General features: G+C 42.8%; 1 protein-coding gene across 1 annotated transcript in view; it reads left to right on the forward strand.

The window, feature by feature from the left end:
• Nucleotides 1-6,921: 6,921 nt before the first annotated feature.
• The window catches only part of SKI (SKI proto-oncogene), a 117,298-nt gene continuing 103,184 nt past the window's right edge, over nucleotides 6,922-21,035 (forward strand). The window contains exons 1-2 of the mRNA XM_040587467.1: nucleotides 6,922-7,765; nucleotides 7,884-8,805. Coding sequence (XP_040443401.1) covers nucleotides 7,894-8,805 — 912 coding nt within the window. The 5' untranslated portion in view covers nucleotides 6,922-7,765; nucleotides 7,884-7,893. The remainder of the gene's footprint in view (nucleotides 7,766-7,883; nucleotides 8,806-21,035) is intronic.

Raw genomic sequence — 21,035 nt, forward strand, 5'->3', positions numbered from 1 at the left:
CTTTGTCTGTGTATTCTTATCCCTTCCTCTGTTGGATGTGTATGCTATGCCTTGTTTGCTTATTGCTGGATAAGCTGAGAAAAGAAAGATCCTATTTTAATATAAATGACAAAGTCTGTGCAGCCCTGAGTCACCTAACGACTATTCTGTAAGCTCCTTTGGGAATCCCAAGAGTTCCAGCTTGTATTCCCTTCTCTAACTCACACTTTTTCCAGTAAATTAATTTTTTTATTGGCGGTAGCAAGCATGTCTTTTTTTTTTTAATAAGGTGTTTGGCAGCGTCCACTGGGGCATGTAGGTACAGAGTGTGTGGGTGGGAGGGGCAGCCCTGAGCAACATACCAGGCAACTTGGGACAAAAAAATTCTAAAAGATGGAGAGCTCTTTCATGTGCTTTTAACAACCCCTCACCTCCTATATTTCCTAGGATGCCTGGTGCTTTCTTGCAATTTAAATGTGAATTTTAGGTGTGAGACCAAGTCATGTTTTAGGCAGGTTGTGTGTTCATTACATATATTAATCATGGATGTATGCCTATTAGTCATACTCTGTGATATTTCAAGCCAGTTCTTAAGTTCAGTAGAGTCAGGCAGCTTTTGTTCTGAATAGCCTGCTGAATTGTGTTAGCGTGATAGCTGCTATGCTGGCCAGCACTAAGGACTTCTGGAGCAAAAAGCATCGGTTGCTGTAACCTGAGCTTAAAGGCCAAATCTTATCCTAGATGATTATCCTCTGAGGATGGAATAGAGAGGAATACAAGATGTATATTGATCAAGAGGTCCTGTACTTTGGAAAGAAGTAAAAGATATAGGAGATAGGCTATGGAGCTGAGCTGGACAGGAACCAAGAATTGTGCATGGAGTTAAGAAAATAACGATGACTTCTGAATCCCTGGGATTTTCTCCTTAGTGGTGGCAGAAGCTGGTAAAATATAATCATTTAAATGAACCAAACCCATAAAATACAGCATAGCTAGCTGCCACCACTGAAAAGATCAGATATTAAACCAATCTGTTTGGCAGAGAAAGGAGAGGCAAGACCCTGGAGAGGAGCAGCATTCTAGTCAGAGTTTGCTTTACCATGTATGCCCAGGTCACAGATGCTAAAAGGGAAGAAGGTAAGATCTCTTCTGTTTTACGTATGCCTGCTTTGTGCATTGCCTCAGAGTCTGTTTCCAGCATTCCCAAATTCTGTCACTGTGATTTTTTTTCTCTTCAGTTTATTCCTTGGTCTTGAGTTTCTCTCAAATGGTAGAAGATTCTTATGTGGTACAGCCAAGCTGGCTCTGGCTTGCAGGAGGTAGAGGTCAGCCCTGTAGCTCCTTAGCCTTTGCTGTTCAAAATATACAACTTGGGTATTTTCATTGGAAGCACAAAGCATGGCTGGATTGGGAATAATCTGTGAAAGGGGAGCTTTGCTTTTCTGTCCTCGCTCTGGACTTGCTTTCTCAGTCTTCCTGTGGTTTGGACCCTACAAGCTACTGGGCAACTGAAGGTAGAGATGCTGCATGATTACAATCTTGCTTTGTGCATTGGATTATCCTTTTGAATGGTAACACCTTCAAAAATTGTCTGAGAGGAATGAATGGCAAGGCCTAGCTATTTTTTACTCTTAATTACTAAGAGATTTGGTTGCATGTCCTAACTGAAAATCAAGATCAATGTTTGGATGCGTAATGTTAAGAGCTTAGGTCTGGCCTTTATTGCCATAAAGGCAGTATTAAGATCTTCAAAATAAAAAAAAAAAAAAAAAAAAAAAGATTTTTCAGGCACGTGTAGAGGGCAAAACTTCAAGGCTCCCTGAAAGAAAAAAACAACCCTCTATTTCTTGCATTTCTCAGAAACTCCTTGCAATAGCACTGAGACAGTATATGTGCCTTAGAAGGTGATCAGACTTCCACAGGTGGATTCTGGAAACTAGAATCATCCATACTTTCTCTTGAAAAGAGAAAGAATTAAGTCCAGTAAATGATAAGGTGTCTGTTTCTTCAGCTTGTGGTGGAGAGGGCTGGAGAGTAGAACAGCAAGGTGAAGTGCATGTTGCTCTGTGCCATCAGACAAGTGGAAAAAATTCTACTTGTTTTTGCTGCTGTTTGAACTGGGCTAGAGACAGTAGGTGAAATGTGCTGCTGTTCTCCTGGTTTACCTGTTAGTGACTTTCTAAATGCTGAACAGCTTCATGAAGAGAAAGTGACCACTAAGCCCTGAGCTCGTTGGCTTATTGATCCAAATAGTGATGACTGATTTTCTCTATAGCCAGAACACTGCAGTAAGTTTCACAGAGGGTGCCCTGAGAATGCCAGAAAAACCCAGATCAGTTCCAGCTCTGCTTCCCATGTGCTTTTTTGAGAGTGGAATTCCCCACTGGAATGACCTCCTGCTTATCCAAAGTCACCTTAAGAAATCTTCACCAACTGCCAACTCGTGTAACTCAGCAATTTCAGAAAGTTTTACATCTACCTATATCCCACCTCCCCACTTACAATCTCACAATTAACAATTTTGGTTTTACTGCTCCCAGAATAGATCTTGCCACTGCTTGGAGCACAGTAAACGCCTAAAATAACTGTGTAAAAAAGCTATTAGTATGTAAATCAAACCTGTAACCAGTCTGTGTGAAGTGTAGTATACGGGGTAGATTTTCAAGGCTGTGCAGCGTTGCAAAGCTCACCTAGAAAATGGTGGGACTTGATAGGTGATAAATACCATAGAAGTCTTACCCCCCTCACTAAGCTCTTTGACACTAAGCATTGTGTAAATAGTTGATTTTTCCATTAATTAAAAGAAGAGAACTTTTTTGTTGACATGGATCCATTGCTGACCTTCTCAGACAGTGAAATTTTTTCTTTGGCTCATCTTAAATGTGACTGATTAATGTTTTTTTTTTTCTTGTGGCTTTTTAGATGTTTTTAAATTCCCTTAATTCAGTACATATCTAAGAAATATGTACAAAAAGTTGTGGTCTCTTTAAAAAGAAAAGTTTCAAAATTTGTTTTAGCCAAGAAGATATGAAGTGAATACACATTTGTGAAATAATTTTCTGTAAGTGGAATCTGTGTGTTGAGGAAAAACTGAAATATTTGATTGAAAAAGACCACATGACTTTCAGATATCTTTTTCAACAGAGAGTTTGAAACCTTACTCTGCAGATTCTGCATAGTTTGGCATTCCCCAGTTTCACTGTAAGGGAAATGATCAATGAAAATGATGACCTTTAATGGATAGTCTCTAAAGAAAAGGAGGGAAGAAGTACCCTGGTCATGCAGAAAGTGTTTTACTTCAGTACTGGAACGTCACAGTTAGAAATTAATATATACAATGCAAACATGGAGAGATTAGGAGTTTGCTGCCGTGAAGAATTTACTGTCTTACGTGAGTTACAGGAGGAATTTTGATGTGTCACATTTGCCCCTACGCTTTTATTTTTCACTGACCTTCCTTCTTCACAATCTTCACAATAGGCCCTTCCCAAATGTTTTGTCAAATAGCTGCAATATACAGCATGGTCCTTGATAAAACCAGAGGGGGACCGGGCATGAATTCGTTTAGAATATACTTCTCATATGCCTATATAAACATATGCATAAACATGATACCCTCCACTTGGGGAACGTGTAAAAGGTGGGGCGCGATACTTGTGAGAGGCACCAAGTTCTGCAAATGAAGGCGATGGGGAGGGAAACGAATTGCCTGTTAAATATGGAAAATGGAGTCTGCTTTTTGTTCTGGGCCTTTGGAATCTGTGGGTGGATTGGAACTGGCAGGCAGGGAGCAAACACCCACCCACCATAGGGCTGTGTGGTTCAGAAGTTTACAAGAGTGTTTGTGTTCCAGGAGCTGTTGGCCTTGAAGCCAATGGAGAGGGGGAGGAGATGAGGGAGAGAGTGAGAAAAACACTGTGGTGTTAGGGCCCTTCCTTGGAGATATTTTTCCCCTCTCCTTTCTCCAGCTAGAGGGCTTTGGAACTGGAGCAAGACAAACAGTTACTGGGGGAAAGATTAATATGCTTTTAAGATGCGCAGTGCTCTCAGTCTGTCATCAGGGGAGGCAGAGAGGCAGAGACTTCGGCAGCCACTGCCACCTTAATCCCAAACAACAGCTCTCATCGCTCGCCCTTCTCCTGCCCTGCTGCTGTTAAATTCTGCAGTCTGTGGGACATAAAAAAATGGAAGTTTTCCTGTATTGTTACTGCAGGAGTTGAAAACTTGGTTCTCTCCTGTCACGCTTTTACATTCAGAAGCTGCCACTCTAATTGGTCACCATCTGGATATTGCAGATACAGAAACTGAGGCACAGAGAGACTAAACAACTTGCCCAAGGCAACAGGAAGTCTGTGGGAGATCTGGGAATAGACCCCAGATGTCCTGAGTTTTCCATCTTAACCACAAGACCATCCTTCCTGTCTTCTTGGTAGCCCCCTCTGCTTCAGGAATTCTGTTTATGAATTCCACCCATAAACAATCTGATGCGTGATCCTGTGATTTACTTGCAGGAAAGAGTCATTTGGAAGGGAAAATGGCACCTCCCTTAAAATGAACTGCAGTTACTGCTGTCCTTTCTTTTTAGGGGGGTAAAGGAGGGGGAGGGCAACAAAACCAGCTTCCAGAGCTAAGAAGCTAAGAAGCTTCTTCATTGCTACCCAGGCTTCCCACAAGCATTCATTTTGTTCTTTAAAAGAGTCGGGAACTCCATGTGTGATGTTTGAGTATATTTGGCCATTTATATTTTAGTGAGTTGAAAAAAAAAAAAAGAAAGATGACTGAAACTGGACTAAATCCATCTAGGGAATTATTCTGCTGCTGTTCTCCATTGTGTCTGAGTACCTTCAATGGCAGTCAGTCTGTCTGCCTGATCCCTAATGGACTTCATTCTGTATGCGGTGCTTCTCCCTCGCCACTGTAAGAACTTTTCTAAGGTGAGGCTGGGCGGTGGGAGGGGGTTTCTTTCTAATAAGGCACACCCTTTGGTTTGGAAATGATGGAATGGATGGAATGTCATAGATGTCTTTCATATTATCAAAAGGTGCCATACATAGTTTATGAAGGGTATTACTGAAAGTTATTCTTAACTAAAACCTTTTTAGGTACCCCTGTTACTCAGTGAAGAATATTCCTAGCCCTGCTTTCTCTTACTGTGGTAACCTCTTTAGCATCAGGAATCAACAAAGGCTGTATGGCCTGCATTGTTAGATCATGTCTTCAGGCCTCACTATTGTGGTAATAGCTAAAAATTCCACTTGTGGATCAGTAAATCCATGTGTGATGCATTATATAGACAGAAGCGTAAAGGGTACTACTTGCTGCTAATGGTTTTCTATAATAATTTGGTAAAGCTTCTCTAAAGTGTCTTCTCTCCACGCACGAAGATGTGACTGATGGCTTGGACCAATGTGTTTGGTTCTTGCCTTCTCTGAACTCCCCTTTAGTAGCTGAAGGCTCGATGTCTGGGCTGGATGCTGAGCAGGTTCCTCTCTGGAGGAATGCTGATTTAGTTGCAAGATCAAAGTGCTTTTGCCAGTCTGTGACACCTCTCTCCTTTACTCAGAATGGGATTTCAGAATAAAAAAATACAACTGAAATATGAGAGCTTGCTGTGTTCCCTGCCCCATTGCATTGATTCTGAGTAAATCGAGGTATTTTTGTTTTCTGCTTGCTTTTTAAAAGAGTGTTTTGGGTATTTGTCTGTCCATTCCTCCTCTTTTGTCCTGATCTACCTGTTTTTTCTGCTTTTGTAATGTAAAGTCTTTTGGAGGAGACTGAGCACTCAACTTCTGCACCACGCAGGCAGCATAGCAAGACTCCATGCAATGAGGAGTGCTTAAAGCCACCATTGCATGACAAGTAGTGTTTTAACAACTGTATTGGTGTGGAATTGCTCTCTGGACTTTTTTTTGGCACAGGCAGGCTGACAGAGCTGGGGAGATACCAGACGTAACCTTTCAAGCTTGGTTCTTACCTTTGCCCTCAGCGCTGGGCGCAGTTATTTTTTTAGGATTCCAGTTATGCAGCCCATGGAAAAAAAGGGAGAAGCCAGATTTTGTGCTTTGAAATGTGAAATTAACAGAGACTAGCGAGCACCTCATTCCCGACCTGAGCAGCATCGCCGCCAGTAGCGTGGCAGCGCCCGGGGCGGCAGTGCTTTGACCGCGGCGTTCGGGGCCGGTGGCGGGGGACCCTCGGCCGGCGGCGCTCGGCAGGGGGCGCTCGCCCCTGGGCCTGCGGCGCAGGCGGGCGGTGTGGCGTGCCCGCCGGCCCCGGACATGCCCCGCCGCCGTGTGCGGCCGTAGCGGTACCGACCTGCCCGCGTTTGCGAGCAGTGTGTTTATTGCTCCCCGGCCCCGGCTCGGCGGGGACTTGGGCAGCTCACCTGCCCCCCTGCACACCTGTGTTGCTGTGTGCCTCACGCTCCTGCCACTTGTGAAGCGCGCACAGGCGTCGCGTGTGACGTGTGTCGAGAGCAGGGACCGCGTGTGCACGTCGCGCCGGGTGCAGCCGGTGTGCGGCTGGCCACGCTGCGCACCCCAGAATGCGCTGCCGGGGCGTGCTGTTTTCGGCCGTACATCGCGTTTGCACGCCTGCGATTTCGGTTCGTGGAGAGGGGCGTGTGCTCGAAGTTGAACTTGGGCGTTGAGAGCAGGTTTTGCGACGGACGGCGTTTCTGCGGCGTGCCTGCGCTCAGTGAGCGGCCGGCAGAAGCGTTCTCGCTTGTTCCCTTTTCACCGCTGTCCAGAAAGCGAGCGGCGAAAGGGAAAAGCCCTCGCCCTACCGCCCCTCCTTCGCGGCGCGGCGGTCTGTGAACCCAGCAGTTTACCCTCCCTCCCCGGCGCTGCCGCCCGGGGCCGCGCTGCGCGCCTGCCTGTGCAGGAGCTCGGCGCAGAGCGGAGGGGGGAGGCGGCCGCTGTTCCTGGAAGAGCCCGGCCTGGGGAGTTGGTCACATTCTTGGCTGGGATTCAATGACTGAGGCAGACACCAACAAACAGAGGGGGGGAGGAGGAGTGAGGGAGGCTGAGCCAGCCTGCATTAGCTCAGCTCTCAGGCACTCTCAGTCTCTGCTGGAAAGAGGAGCTGGGAGGATGTGCGCTCTGTTACCGCGGCTCCCCACGGCACGCCGAGAAGACCGAGAGAAATAAGGGAAGAAAGGCGAACCGAGAGACGAGGAGTCCTCCCAGATCAAGCTGAGGGACCACGAGGGGGAAGGGAGCCTGCTTTTGCCCGTCCGAAGCCCCCGCGCCGTTTTGGAAGTGCCAGAGATTTGGGCCTTTTCCTTTTCTTCTGCGTTGTTCCCTTCCACAGACCAAGCTTTCTTCCTCCTCCTGCTTTTTACTTTACTCCCCCGCGCCTTCCTTTCGGTGGATATGGACAGAAGGGTGATTACTGCAGAGAAGCAGCAGCCGCCAGAACATATTTGAGCCCCTGGTGCTCGGAGCGTGGCACAGACTTTTTGTATTTCTGTGGGTGGCGTGTGTGTGTGTGTGTGTGTGTGAGAGAGAGAGAGAGAGAGAGAGAGAGAGTGTGAGTGTGTGTGGTGGAGGTGTGGGAGGCGGGATTGGTTTGCCTGGGGGGTTGGCTGAGGGGGTGAGTGCTCGGATGAAGACCTCTTTTTGCCGTGACTCTCTGCTCCATCGGGGCAGCTTGGAGACTTGGAGGTTTTGAAATTGTGACGAACCAAGAGAAAAGAAAGAAGAGAGAGACACGCATACAAAAGGATTTATTTCCTATTCGTTAGTGGATTGTTAAACCTGAGTGGGAAGAAGGAAAAAAACCAGGGGTGGGTTGTTTTATTTTGTTCGTAATTTTTTTCTTAAAAAAAAAATAATAATCCCTTAAGTGGATTTGTACCAGGGTGGAAGATAACTGGGGATTTTTGTTGTTTATTTTGGGAATAGAAACTAAAAAATGGAGACTGTAAGTAGAAGCAGCTTCCAGCCTCATCCAGGACTGCAGAAGACCTTGGAACAGTTTCATCTGAGCTCTATGAGCTCCCTGGGTGGCCCTGCTGCTTTCTCAGCACGATGGGCACAGGAGATGTACAAGAAAGACAATGGCAAAGACCCAGCAGAACCTGTACTGCATCTGCCCCCTATCCAGCCTCCTCCGGTAATGCCTGGTCCCTTCTTCATGCCCTCGGACAGATCCACAGAGAGGTGCGAGACCATCCTGGAAGGGGAAACCATCTCCTGCTTCGTGGTGGGTGGAGAAAAGCGGCTTTGCTTGCCCCAGATCCTGAACTCGGTGCTCAGGGACTTCTCCCTGCAGCAGATTAATTCGGTGTGTGATGAGCTACATATTTACTGCTCCAGATGCACTGCTGACCAGCTGGAAATCCTCAAAGTCATGGGCATCTTGCCCTTCTCTGCTCCTTCCTGCGGGCTCATCACTAAAACTGATGCTGAGAGGCTTTGTAACGCCTTGCTTTATGGTGGCACCTATCCTCCCCACTGCAAGAAGGAATTCTCTAGCACAATTGAGCTGGAGCTTACAGAGAAGAGCTTCAAGGTGTATCATGAGTGCTTTGGGAAGTGTAAGGGACTCTTGGTGCCAGAGCTTTACAGTAACCCCAGCGCAGCCTGCATCCAGTGCTTGGACTGCAGGCTTATGTACCCACCTCACAAATTTGTGGTCCACTCTCACAAATCGCTGGAAAACAGGACTTGCCACTGGGGCTTTGACTCTGCAAACTGGAGATCCTATATTCTCCTCAGCCAGGATTACACTGGGAAAGAGGAGAAAGCTAGACTGGGCCAGCTCTTAGACGAAATGAAAGAAAAATTTGACTATAACAACAAATACAAGAGGAAAGCCCCCAGGGTAAGTGATGCCTTTAATTTTAAAGGGGGTGAGGAGGTGGGGAGAAAGAAAAATTTTATGTAATTTCGGTAACATCCGTTGATATACCCAATTTGTTACCAGCTGCTTTTTCCTTTGGGTCATTTAGCAATCTAATCGTGTTTTTAATTCTCACCACGTGTGTGTTAATGTAGACGAGCAGTGTTTTGAGATGGCACCTTTTTTCCTCTGGTTGTGTTCTGAACACGGTAGTTGGGAGTTTAAATCATACGTGTGTGTTTGCATATCTTACTGTACATGGAACCTGATCTTTGAAACCTATCGCACTACCCCAGACTTCAGCAGGAAGTATGTGATTTCGGGTCCTAAGAGCTTCAGTTAGGGGTCGAGACAAGGAAGAAGCAGAAAACAAGTAACAGTTACTGATCGCCCCAGGCGCAAATACAAACGATAAACTGCATGCCGCCACGGGTGGAGGTGGGGGCTAAATTGTCTCAGTGCTTGTCTTGAAATTAAAATGTGGCTGCTAAGAAAAAATTTTGACAGTAATGCAGGTTGCTGGTGTTCAGGTTAAGTGTGAGGAGCGTGAATGGATAATTCTTTGCTTTTAGAGTATCCCTGTGGAGTCTGAATCTCCCCACCAGACAGGCTTTTGTGTATTGGATTATGTATACATTCAGTAAAAGAATCTGTCTAGGGCCAGCTGCAGCAGCTTCTTAAGGTATGCCATGCTGTGCTGAGGCAGACAGCTAAAGCACTTTTTTTTTTAGGTGTCTTTTGTTTTTCTTTCAGTCTGAGCTGCCTGTAGATCCCAGAATCCTTGGTGTGTGGGTGGGAGGCCGCCTTGGCATCTGGCACCAGTCCTGAGGAATGGGCAGCAGTGCCACAAGGCCTTGAGGACTTGCTGACAGACACCGGGATGTCTGGCTAGCTGGCGATGGTGCAACTGGCTGTGGGATGAGCAATTTCCCTGCCCGCTCCCGCCCCCCCCCCCCCCCCCCCCTTGCCCCAATATAAGGTTAAAGCAAACTCTTACCTACTGAGTTTTAAACTGCAAGTTTGTTGATTGCGTTCTGCCTCATTTGTTAAAGATTTCCACACTTTTCTTTGGTTTTATGTGTTTGGAGTGGAAGGCAATGACACAAGCCTCAAAAAGAGAAGCAACGTTTAAAGCACTGAGAATGTTAAGTAAAATTCTTAATTAAGTTACCAAATACCTGTTTAAAGGGGCGGACACACACTGAGACTTAAATACAGCTTTTATTTCTAAAAATGTCTCAAAAATAGCCAAACAAAACCCAGGGTTTTTAAAATACCCTCCTCAAACAATGCGGTAATTGCTACAGCTAGCTTAAGAGGCCTAGTTTACCCATTCGATCGGCCTCCACGGTTTTTGATTAAGGAACAGAGTCTCACTCAAGTTCCAGTTTCTGTCCTGGTCTTGTGCTGAGCCCCCGTTTCAGTCCATGTCCTCACCCCTCCTTTTCCTCCCGCTCGAGTGTCAGAACCGCTGTGACAAAGCTAGGCTGTAATGAGCCACATTATCTCCGTGGTTGGAGGTGGATGTGTTTTTAATGGCTTGTCTATTCTCTGTCAGTCATGTGCTAAGATGGAATGGTGGGATAGATGTATACGAATGTCTGTGAGAGGAGAATAGGGCTCTGAAAGTGGAGGCATTTTTCATGTCAGGAAATGAATTTTCTAGGGCATACTTCGTTTGGGAAGCAAATTTAAGAAATCTCCATGTTCTTGCTCTAGAAAAGTACTCTGTTCCTAGCTCAGTCATTTCCAGACTTTAACTAAAATGACTGTTAGTAGAGGTGTGCTTTCCTTGTAAGAAAAGGCTTTTACAGCATTCTGTTGAATTGTATGATTTATCCAGCACCCCAGGTGAGGTTGCACGTGGAGAATAAGAAGAGAGTACTAAATTTTGGCTTTGTCTGAGTTTTTTGGGGACCCTTTAATAGGTCCTAGTTCAGAACACAGCAGACACTTTCCCCCCACCCTCCAAAATTTTCATGCAGCGCTTCTTGCAGAGTGAATTCAAGATACCTAATAGAGGACACCAAAAATTATGTAAGGAAATTGTGGTGATCTGTTTCTCAGAAAATTTTGCCAAAAATCTGTCATCATAAAACGTTAAGTCTCCTGCGTAAGTTCATTTGGGAATTGGCAAGGAGTTTGATGGGGAGGAACAGTGGTGTGTGCTCAGATGATGGGCTGAAGGAAAAAGAATGCTTTTTTGTATGTCCTATGCAGAACTGGGCTTAGGTTTCAAGGCTTTTGAGCTGTCTCCAGGTCTCTCTATTAATGTGGGGCAGTCTCGATGAGACCTTGACAATGCTGGCAGAGTTTTGTGCACTTATCCTTCCTTTTTCTGAAGTCTTTTTCCATTGGGCTTAGCCAACAGATATCATATGCTAAGGTCATTTGTGTTGTAGCAGTGTGTGCAGATAATTATGGAGAGATTTAATCAGGCTCTAAGATTGGTAGGCTGTGGCCAGGGGCAAGTAACATTGGCGTAAAGTTGAGATGCTTAGTAAGGGAATGAAAGGATGGTCCCATGTCTGCTGCTGGGTGTTTGTGTTAATTACTGTCAGTCTGTGTGGGTTTTGTGTGTCTGTCTCTGTGGATGAAAGGGTGAAGCATATGTGTCTTTGTGGTGGTCTTCCTTTTTGATGTAGATCTCCGCATTGCTTTGTTCTATATTATACAGAGGTGTTTGTGTGTGTTGTGTGCCATAATCTGCTGTGTCAGATATTTGGTCTTCTACTTTCAAGAGTGGACTTTTTATCAGTTTCCCTATTTATTTATGTATCTGTATGTACACATTGCTCTGTGTGTTGTGTTTTTCCTGGGGCTCTGCTAGTATGTTGGTAGCATGGGATGCATGTGACCATTTCTGTGGCTGTTTAAGCAGCAGTGAGATTTTTGACCTTTTTGTATGTCTTCATGAGGTTTATGTGATGAGGTATGTAGATTTGTGCCAGCACAGCTCTGCCTTTTAAGGGTTTGATTTAAATGGAGGAGCTGGGTTGGCACAAGCCCCTGTTGCAGATTCAGCGTACTGGCAAAACTGCCTTTTTTTCCTGTCCCACCCCCCTTCCCTTTTTTTCCTTGGTGTGGTTTTAAAGCGTTGCTGCAAGGCATAGCTTTACCTAGATACCTCATACTCAACATATATTTCTGTATGCATCAAGTATCCCTTGTACATCTCTTATCAGTCTGTATCGAGAGATGGATACATAGATGCAGATACATTGTCTCTCAGTTAGCCTGGTTGGTTGAACAAGGTGCATGTTGTCTAGTCTTGCCACTTCATGCAGATCTAGGCAAAAGCTTCTGCCAAATCAGCAAAGGGTCTTAACCAAAAACTGGGGGGATTTGTGACAGCTGAAACCCCCACTAAAGCAGGAACCATAAAGGCCTCAGCTTCTTCCCTTGCCCTCTTCTAAAATTTTGATTTTTTTATATCCTCCCTGTTCAGCCTTGGATAAGCAATTGACCTCCCATAAGCTCCTTCACCTTCCTGCCACGTCCCAAAGCTCTCTCTTGTCTTGAACCATATGATAACTTCTCCATTTTCCTTTGTTGGTATCCTTCACTGGGTTTTCCACCTTCTCACATGCTCATGCAGTGTTTTTTTTCCCCTGCCTTTTTTTTTTTTTTTTTTTCCCCCTCTCTGGTCTCTCAGAGTCTCTGTGTACCAACATGGCTTTTACTTGAGTGAGTGTCTTGTTTCCCTACCTGTGTCTCATTTCATCCACCATTACTGGCATGGAGCACAATTGCTACATTCTGGGGTATTTCTAGAAATTTAAAATGTGAATAACTCAACAGGGTTGCAAAACAGGGTCCTAGAAATCCGTCATCAGTGCCAAAGCCTTTTTCTGAGGCTCAGCAGCTGGTGCATGTTGAGCATTCACTTGCTGGTATAGATACGGCCTTGGTGTGTCTCTCACTCTCTTTCCACTTCTGTGACAGACAGCGCTCTGCTTTCTTAACATCAGTATGCCTCCACTGTGATTGAATTAGTTCAAAAAGCAGGCCTGAAGGCTTTGTTGGTTGCTATTTCCAGTACAGGAGGGTGGGTTTGACTCTGTTTCTTCTGAACCCTTTTTTTTTTTTCTTTTTTAAATATTGAACCGAGCCACGTTTGACAGTGCTTTCATATTTCCTACCTGTGTGGCAGACATCTGTACTTTCAGCAAAACTGTATGTGATCAGACACCAAGAAGGATAAGAGAGCTTTCCTTGCACACGTGTGAACACACCCACACACGCTAGCACTGCAGTGTTCCCACGGTTCAAGTCCCAGCAGCACTTCTATGAAGTAGCTGGGAGCTAGAAGCAGCATTCTGGGTACTGACACACAAATGAGCACACAAGGCCTCCCACTTTATTTCACAATGCCTACCAACCCAGTGCTGCCACAACATGCAGCTTTCTCAGCTGGAGTAAGGTTTAGCCAGGTCAAGTGTGCAGCCGAATCACAGAACAAAAATTGCTGAAAGTGAAATAGTGCAGTACTGAGTTCTAGGGTAGCTGTGGACTTTTTAGGTGCTACACAGTGGTTGCTGTGCTGTGCTTTATGGCCACCTGAAATGCTGCAGCAGTTAAGAGCTAGAATGCATGTCTATCCTGAAGTCCTGCCTCCTGGCAGTAGTAATGTTTTTATTTGTTAGTAGTATATATCCTATGGTAGGTGTAGCAGAGAGATTGTGATTTTATTCACAGGCAGTAGGGTTCAGGCCGCTGGATGGATTTCTTCTTTTTGGTACAAACTGGCTTGAATGAATACTCTTGGAAAAATTTGCCTAAGAACTGAGGGTTCAGTTTTTCCATGGAACCATGAAGTAATTTGTTCGCTTACCTGATGCTCAAGAATTATATTAGAGATTCTCCAGTAAAAATTTTGAAGTCGCTAAAACAAAAATGTTGAAGTCTTGAGGCAGTAGTTTGCTTCAGAATCCTTTTTCAGCTTAAAAGTTGGACTTCAAAAACGATAACTATGCTTAAACAAAATGCTGTGTACCTGAGATGTCAATGTTTAAGCAGACATCAGCAATTTTTTCCCAAGTGTGCAAACAGTTTTACAGATGTTGTAGATCGAGAACAAAGAAACAGGTACGTGCATGTGTGTTAGACAAAGAATATACTGCAAATAGTGATCTAATGGTGTTGAGTCAACTATGGCTCTGTGTTGCCCCAGAATAGTTTTTAAGTTCCTGAATTCGGTTGTCTTGAGTTAGGGAGTTACATGCAATCTCATCTTTTGAAAATCACTGCCTAGATTATTTAAACATCTGCTTCTCCATTGTCTGGGCTGTCTCACTTGCCTCTCCATTTCTGTGGTTTCTGGCTTGGGCGTATGTTCTGCCCAAACAGTAGCATGCTTTGAAGATGCATGTAAACACAGTTTATTTTTTGGATGTGTTAGGAGCCTAACACCTGGTCTCCGTGCCAGGATATGAACGTGGTTATCACTAGCTCGAGCTGACTGACCAATGAGGGTGTGTTTGCACTTGCTGAGAGGCGCGTTCAGATCAGTGTTGTAAAAGCATCTGGAGGCGTCCGTACGAGGCTGCTCCGAGCGTGTCTAGACAACGCAGTGGTTAAAATTCTGGCAGCCACTTGTACCTTATCTACACCTTCCTTGAGTCTCAGTGCTGCTGGATCAGGGGGAACTTTGGGGCTACGTCGAAGTGGTTGAGCCCAAGCAAGATTTGGTTATCTAAAGGGATGCATTGTCCGTTGTAATTGAAAATTCATGGGTTTTTTGTCTATTAGCGAAGTTATTTTGCCAAAGTTAAGGGGTTTGAATGGTACTGACTATAGTAAGGAGTGGGCTGGCTGGCTGTAACTGGTGATAACTGATGATTGGAACTCACATTGCTGGCTTAGCTGGCCAGACTGCTTTGCCATTGTGTCTCAATGTGTGCAGTACTTAGACCCGGAAATTTTCTTAATTCTCACATGTTTTGTTTTGTTTTAAAAAGCAAACTTTGAACTTGATGCTGTAATTCTTATTTAGTGGGAACTGTCATGAAACAGTGACGCTAAATCCAACAGGGGGTTCTTGGAAAGAAATTAGAGCTTAGACAAAAGTAACTTAGATTGAATTGTAGAGAATGTATTGATAGAATACTGTCAATTGGTAGGCTAATTTATTTTAGCTGAGTGGCCATAGAGCACTTAATTCAAATTGATCTTCACATCCAGGAAGCATTACTTTAAAATGTAGTAATATAGCGTGGTTTTGTTTAAAATTTGTCAATTGTAGTATGTGTGCTAATGATACGCTTTATTAGATAATATCTAATGTTTTTGCATGTGTTTTCTGAATCTGAGTAATACACATTAATAAATCTGCACCATTTTTTTAAATATTATTCTGCTTTCTCAGTCTCTACTACAGACAGTATGTATTCTTGAAAAGTAATTACAGAGAAGCAAGTTTGCTTTGAAAAGATGTGCTCTGGTTCCCTTACCTTCCTCATTTACACCTTGTGTAGTCTTCTGTGTCTCTTACGTTTCATTATCAGTGTAGAGTTCAAGCTCAGATTATTGTGAAAATCACCTGTTCCCATATCTTCTGGAACATACAAGGTTAACATGAAGGTTTGGGGCTTTGAGGCTAGTTCTGCAGTTCTCACTCAAGCAATCAGCTGGCGTAGTAATTGGAACCAGTTCACCCACAAACCACGGAAGACTTACATATATATATTTATATCAGACTTCTTCCTGTGTGTTGACTGGTAGTACTTGCAGTCATAGAATGGAGGGACAGATTCTGAATCAGAATATAGCAGTGTTGAGACAAAGTAACTTCGCTAAGTTTGTGGTCTTACCTGGCATTTACAGGACTGTGCTAAAGCTGAGTGCAGAGCCTGTAGTTCTGCTACTGCAGTATTTTCATATTGATCATTAGCGAGGTTTTGGTTTCATACATGTTTGATGGTGCTCTGATCCTGACAGATCTTACTGAATGGGGCAATGGTTTCTGCAGCTGGGAGCTAGCTTCAGACTGAAAGGATTTTGTCTGCTGGTTGCTACAAGCAACATTGGGTTTTAAGGCCGTGGTAGATATCTAACTGGGTGGGATTTTTTTGTTCCTATATTTAGCATTTGTGGGTTTTGGTCAGGTTTTTTTTTGTTTTGGTTTGGTTTTTTTAGAGTGGGATTTTTTTTTTTCTGATGAGGAAGTATGTCTAAAGTCGGGATGAGGGCCAGTCTTTTTTTCAGATGCAAATTCAAGGACCATAGACTTGGCCTCAAAATTGTATCTGGTGCAGGTGCAGTTAGTTCTTTGAGTGTGCTCATTTTGTTGGTATTGGGCAAGCCTGCTGGCTTGATAGAGGTTGGCCCCTCTGCGCTGAGCTAATTATTTTGATTTGACTTTTGGTTGGATGAGGTAACAAAACCACCAAGCTCTGATTCTGTCAGGGTTTCATGGACAGAGCTCTTCTGGAAGCCAATGGGAATTCCCATATGTGGAGCTATTATCGTTGGCTCCATCTACGGTTTGGTTGCTATCACATAAAGCTGAGCTTCTCCAAGCAGTGGATGCATGTTAGAACCACCTGATAAGCTGCATAGTCATATGTTCCGTTAAATGAAACAGGTGCTGCTATGCTTTCTCAAGTTAAGTAGCCTTTACTTATTTTAACAGTCTTATTAAGAAGTCAGGGAAAACGTACATGAGGACAGAGATTCTGTGTGTATGTAAAAACTGCAGCATCATTCTGTATACTGGAGATAAACAGCAAAGGAGCTAATCAATAGCGTGGTTTCTGGCTTTGTTGTTTATTGATTGATGGACCATTACCTTTGCACGTGCTTTTTAGAAAATATGAATTTTATGTTTGGTTTTCTGTTTTTTTGTGGTTTGGTTGTTTGTATTTTTGTTGGGTTTGTTGTTTGTTTTTTTTTTTTTTAATTGAAGCAGTTTCTGTTTTTGTATGAGAATCAGTTGCATTGGAAGCACAAGAATTGCTTAGGCTTTAAAGATTAAAAGACAGTAACAACATAAACAAAATAAGATACAGCCCTAGTGCTTGTCTTTTTCCTACAGAAGATTTCAGCGATACATTCAGAAGACCTACCCCTGTGCTTTGTCTTCATCCTCTGTTCAGTCAATGGTATCGTTTTATAGAATAAGGTCATTGACTTGGATTGCTTCTTGGTTTCTCAACCCTTTTCACCAGCCAGTTTGTGTAATGTCTGTCTGAAACATTGAGTAAGGGCATTGAAATAGCAGACAGGATATCAAGTGTTCGGAAGTCTGGGTTAAGTATAACAGACAGTTCTGGCTGGTGAAAGGGGAGCAGCCCCTTGAGCTCGGTTACAGATCAGTCTCTGTGGAAACAGCAGACTGGTCTTTGCATCCCTGCTGCAGCTTTTCCCCTCTGTTCCCTCCACACCCATATAATTAATTGTGTGTGGGTGCACCTCTTTTCTAGAGATGCGTCTTCCTTGTTTCTTAGTGGCACAGAATTATATGTAATAATGTCTCTTTCTAAGGATTACATAAGTTGAAGATGATTTCTCCACTGGGAGAATTATGCAAGTTTAAACTGAAATGTATTTAGAAAGCTTTTATGTGTGTGTTTTCTGACTCGCAATGCAGAGGGTGATTTATTTGCATCCTTAATTGGACAACATCTGTTAGGGTTGGAAGAAAAACCATTTCATATGTTTTCACTGTCATATCCTGCATTTTTATGAAGTCCCCTACCCCCTCCACTTCGAAGTCTACATTACCTGTGTTACAGGCTCTGATTCTTCGTGCCCAAGTAGAATCAGCCAGGTACTCAAGTTGGACGGTCTTCTGGGGAAAGGTCTGCAGAATTTTTAATGCCTATCTGCATTGGTGTTTTGTGCCAGTGCTGCTGTTAAAATTAGCAGTAATACTACCTGTTTTCTTTCAGTCTTTGGATTTTTCTCCTTTTATAAGAAGTTGTTACCTTTATACCATTAAACAGAAGATAATGCTGGTGAGGCTTCCCAATCCTGTCAGTGAAGAAAGTGTCTAAAATGCTTCTGTGATGTTGCTCTTCATAATCTTTGACTATTTAGTAAAAACTTTCCTGCTACTTTTCACCAGAATTAAACTGCTTTGTGTCACTTGCCACAGGAGAAAGCTACTACAGTCAAGTGCATTTGTTGAACTTGAAGAGGCCAAAGTAACTTCTTGCTTAAATGCGAACTCCTGCATGAGGCTATTTGTGTGACTGTATCCTGCAGTCCGAAATCTGGCAGCTGACCTATGCACACAACCCTTATCAGTTTCCCTGGGGGAGCTGCACAGATCTGAAGGGCTGTCCATACAGTTCAGATGGCAGAAATAGGATCATGGTAGTAATTTCCTTTCTTTTATCATGTAATACTGGAGTGCTGCGTATCTTGGACCGCATACATAATGCTTGTAGGTGCTGTTTTCAGGATCTAGCTAACAAAATTAATTCTGCTGAGTATTAGAAAATACAGGTTATCCAGGGATCATGCTGCTTACTAAAACAGATTGTAGTAGTACCAATTGGAAGCAATGAATTACTTTAAATAATTAAAACCCCTTTGTAAGTATTACATTTCTCCTGGTCCTAAATTTTTGACACACCTTTAAAAAAAGCAAACCAAAAGTTCTCAGTATTGTTCAGGTTTACATATTTATAGCAGTAAAAGAAGTTTTATAGCTTTTATACAGCGTTATGGGCTAGAAAGGCAGAAAATAGACAATATTGAGATTGTAATGTGGTCTGATTTCAGTAACCTTTGTTGATGTAATGGATTTCAGGTTTACACTTTTGTTATTAAGAATTTCTCATTAAATTGTATGTTAAGCATGCTTTTCCAAGGTACCATTGTTCCACAGTTGAGAAACTTACCTGAGTTGAAAGATAATGGAGTGTCATTCAAGAAAAAAGAAAAAGAATTTGCCATTCTTAACTCCCCAATAGCAGTTTCAGTTTATTCAGTGGGTGTGAATTATCTCACACATTCTGATATGATTTAGAAATACTCCTTTGAAATAAAGGTATTTAGAATAGTGCAGAGCTGCTGTATGAAGTAAATTAGATTCAAAAGAGTACAAACTGCAGCATTAGGTCCATTATTGATACTTCTTTGTTCCCATTCATTCACTAATAAGAAACATGCCATACAATGAGTCCTTGCACTGATATATCCAAAGAGTTAGTTTTGTTTGGCTTTTTGCCTTTTTCTTTTTCTGCCACAACAGTGTAGTTTTTTGCAAAACTGGTGAAGCCAAATAATCTTTGGACCATTTTTGGCAGTAGGTAATGATGTAATTGGCGAAATGGTGTAAAGCACTCTATTACACTGTTCAGCGGATATGCAGAACTACTGTTCAAAGGCCTTGGCCCTCACAGGATAGCAATTTATAGTTCCTTTTCTAAAAAAATTAATTTCTAGAACCGTATTTATGTGAAAACAGATTTTATAATGGATTCATTGATCCTTCTTTAGCCCTGTTGATTCCAGGTGTAACACTGCTAAATTGTGAAGGAAAAAAATAAATTATATTTTCATTACTATATAATTTTATATTTTAAATTATTTTGGAATTTTATTACATAGATTTGTGTGAATACAAAGGGAAAAAAAGTGATCTGGAGGGAGAGAGGGGCAGAAGGAGTTGGCAGTGCTATACTTACTATTTACTTGTTTTTACCATATGACTTGCATCATTATTTATAGCATTGTTTAACTTACCCATGTGCCTTTTAAGTAAATTTGGTCTTTTTGCGGTTTTTTTAACAATTAACCTAGCCATGATGAGGCTTGAATGAATATCATCTGCACACCTGTTTAATATTAAAGATCAGGCATTCAGTGCTTTGTGGCTTCAGCTTGAAATTCAAGTGGCTTTGAGTCATCCCTTTCGTCTTTTGTTTGGGTGGAAAAAAGGAGTGGCAGTAAACGGCCTGCAGCTAAGAAATGAAAGAGTTGAATTAGGTTTTAGAAATGTTAGTCTTGGCATTTGGGACATTTGCATTTGTACAGATTGTCACGCTTCGCTTTATTTTGAGTTTAGCAGTTCAGTGCTCAGGATGAAAAATGTTACATATCTTTTTCCCAGTTACACGACACATGCATACTACACTGGAAGAGTAGGAAGGAGCTGGAGTATGAGCTGTGGTTTCACATTTCGAGAAGATTACTAGTAATAGTGGCCTGTGGATTATTGCCCCACCTGTAGTTTCCATGCTGTGGTGCACAGCTGACTCAGTTTGCTTTTGACAGCACCTTCTAATGCTGTGAACCAGAGGATGGTCCACTCTTTAAAAATCCAAATGAATCAATGAGACAGAAATTGCTGAGAAAGAATTGCAGTGTTCTCTTTGTCTCACTTGAATTTGGCTTAGTTTGTAAAGCTTCATCAGTTGAAGTGTAGGTATAGGAGAAGCTATAGTAACACAGAGGGAGGGGACAGTGTGTGTGTAAGTTAACAGCAGGAGTATCTTACCCCTGTCATTGCTGAGTATTGGGTAAACAACCATCACTTGTGTTACATTACTGAATTGCTTTAGTGTGTAGAGTTATATTGATGTATTTATAGATGCATAGATGAGATTTAATTTCTACCATTATAGAAAAGAGGTAATATTTTAAATAACTCTGTGGTCTAGACCTTGAGGGTCTTTAATCAGTGTATGCAGTGAGAATGATCCACTTGAAATCAGTGTAGTTGTGCTGTCATGCAAACCATGCCAGGAACTGATTTGAGTAAATGGAAGAAATAGGAGTTTCATTGCAAAGACCCTGAAGTATAGTCTTAATTGGACCTAATGCCTTGCTTTAATTCAGGGAAGGTCGTTGAGGCAACGTTTTGTTCTGTGGTTTGACTCCTGTGAAGGCAATGGACTTGGTCCAAGTTTATCAAAATGTATTTTAGAGTGGAAATCACTTATCGTGGTTTCTGAATATAGCCTGTTTTTCTCACTGGCTATAATTTGAGGGTCGAATTCTGCTGAGATTTTTCAAGTGAAAATTTGAGTAATTCATGGGATTTCATGATTTCATGGAGGTTTTCTTTACAGAAGTCTGCATTTAAATTCTACTCTTAAAAATGTACATGTAAATTTATAATTTAAGTTTCTAAAAATTGTATCAAATTTGCCCTCATTAGCTGGACTAATTTATTGGTGCTGTTTTCTCTTCTTCAAACTTGATTTGATTTCGGTAGATTCACACTAAACTAGCTATTTTTTTGTATCTAAAAGGGACGT

Source organism: Falco naumanni, chromosome 3 (assembly GCF_017639655.2).
Source record: "Falco naumanni isolate bFalNau1 chromosome 3, bFalNau1.pat, whole genome shotgun sequence".
Taxonomy (NCBI): Eukaryota; Metazoa; Chordata; class Aves; order Falconiformes; family Falconidae; genus Falco; species Falco naumanni.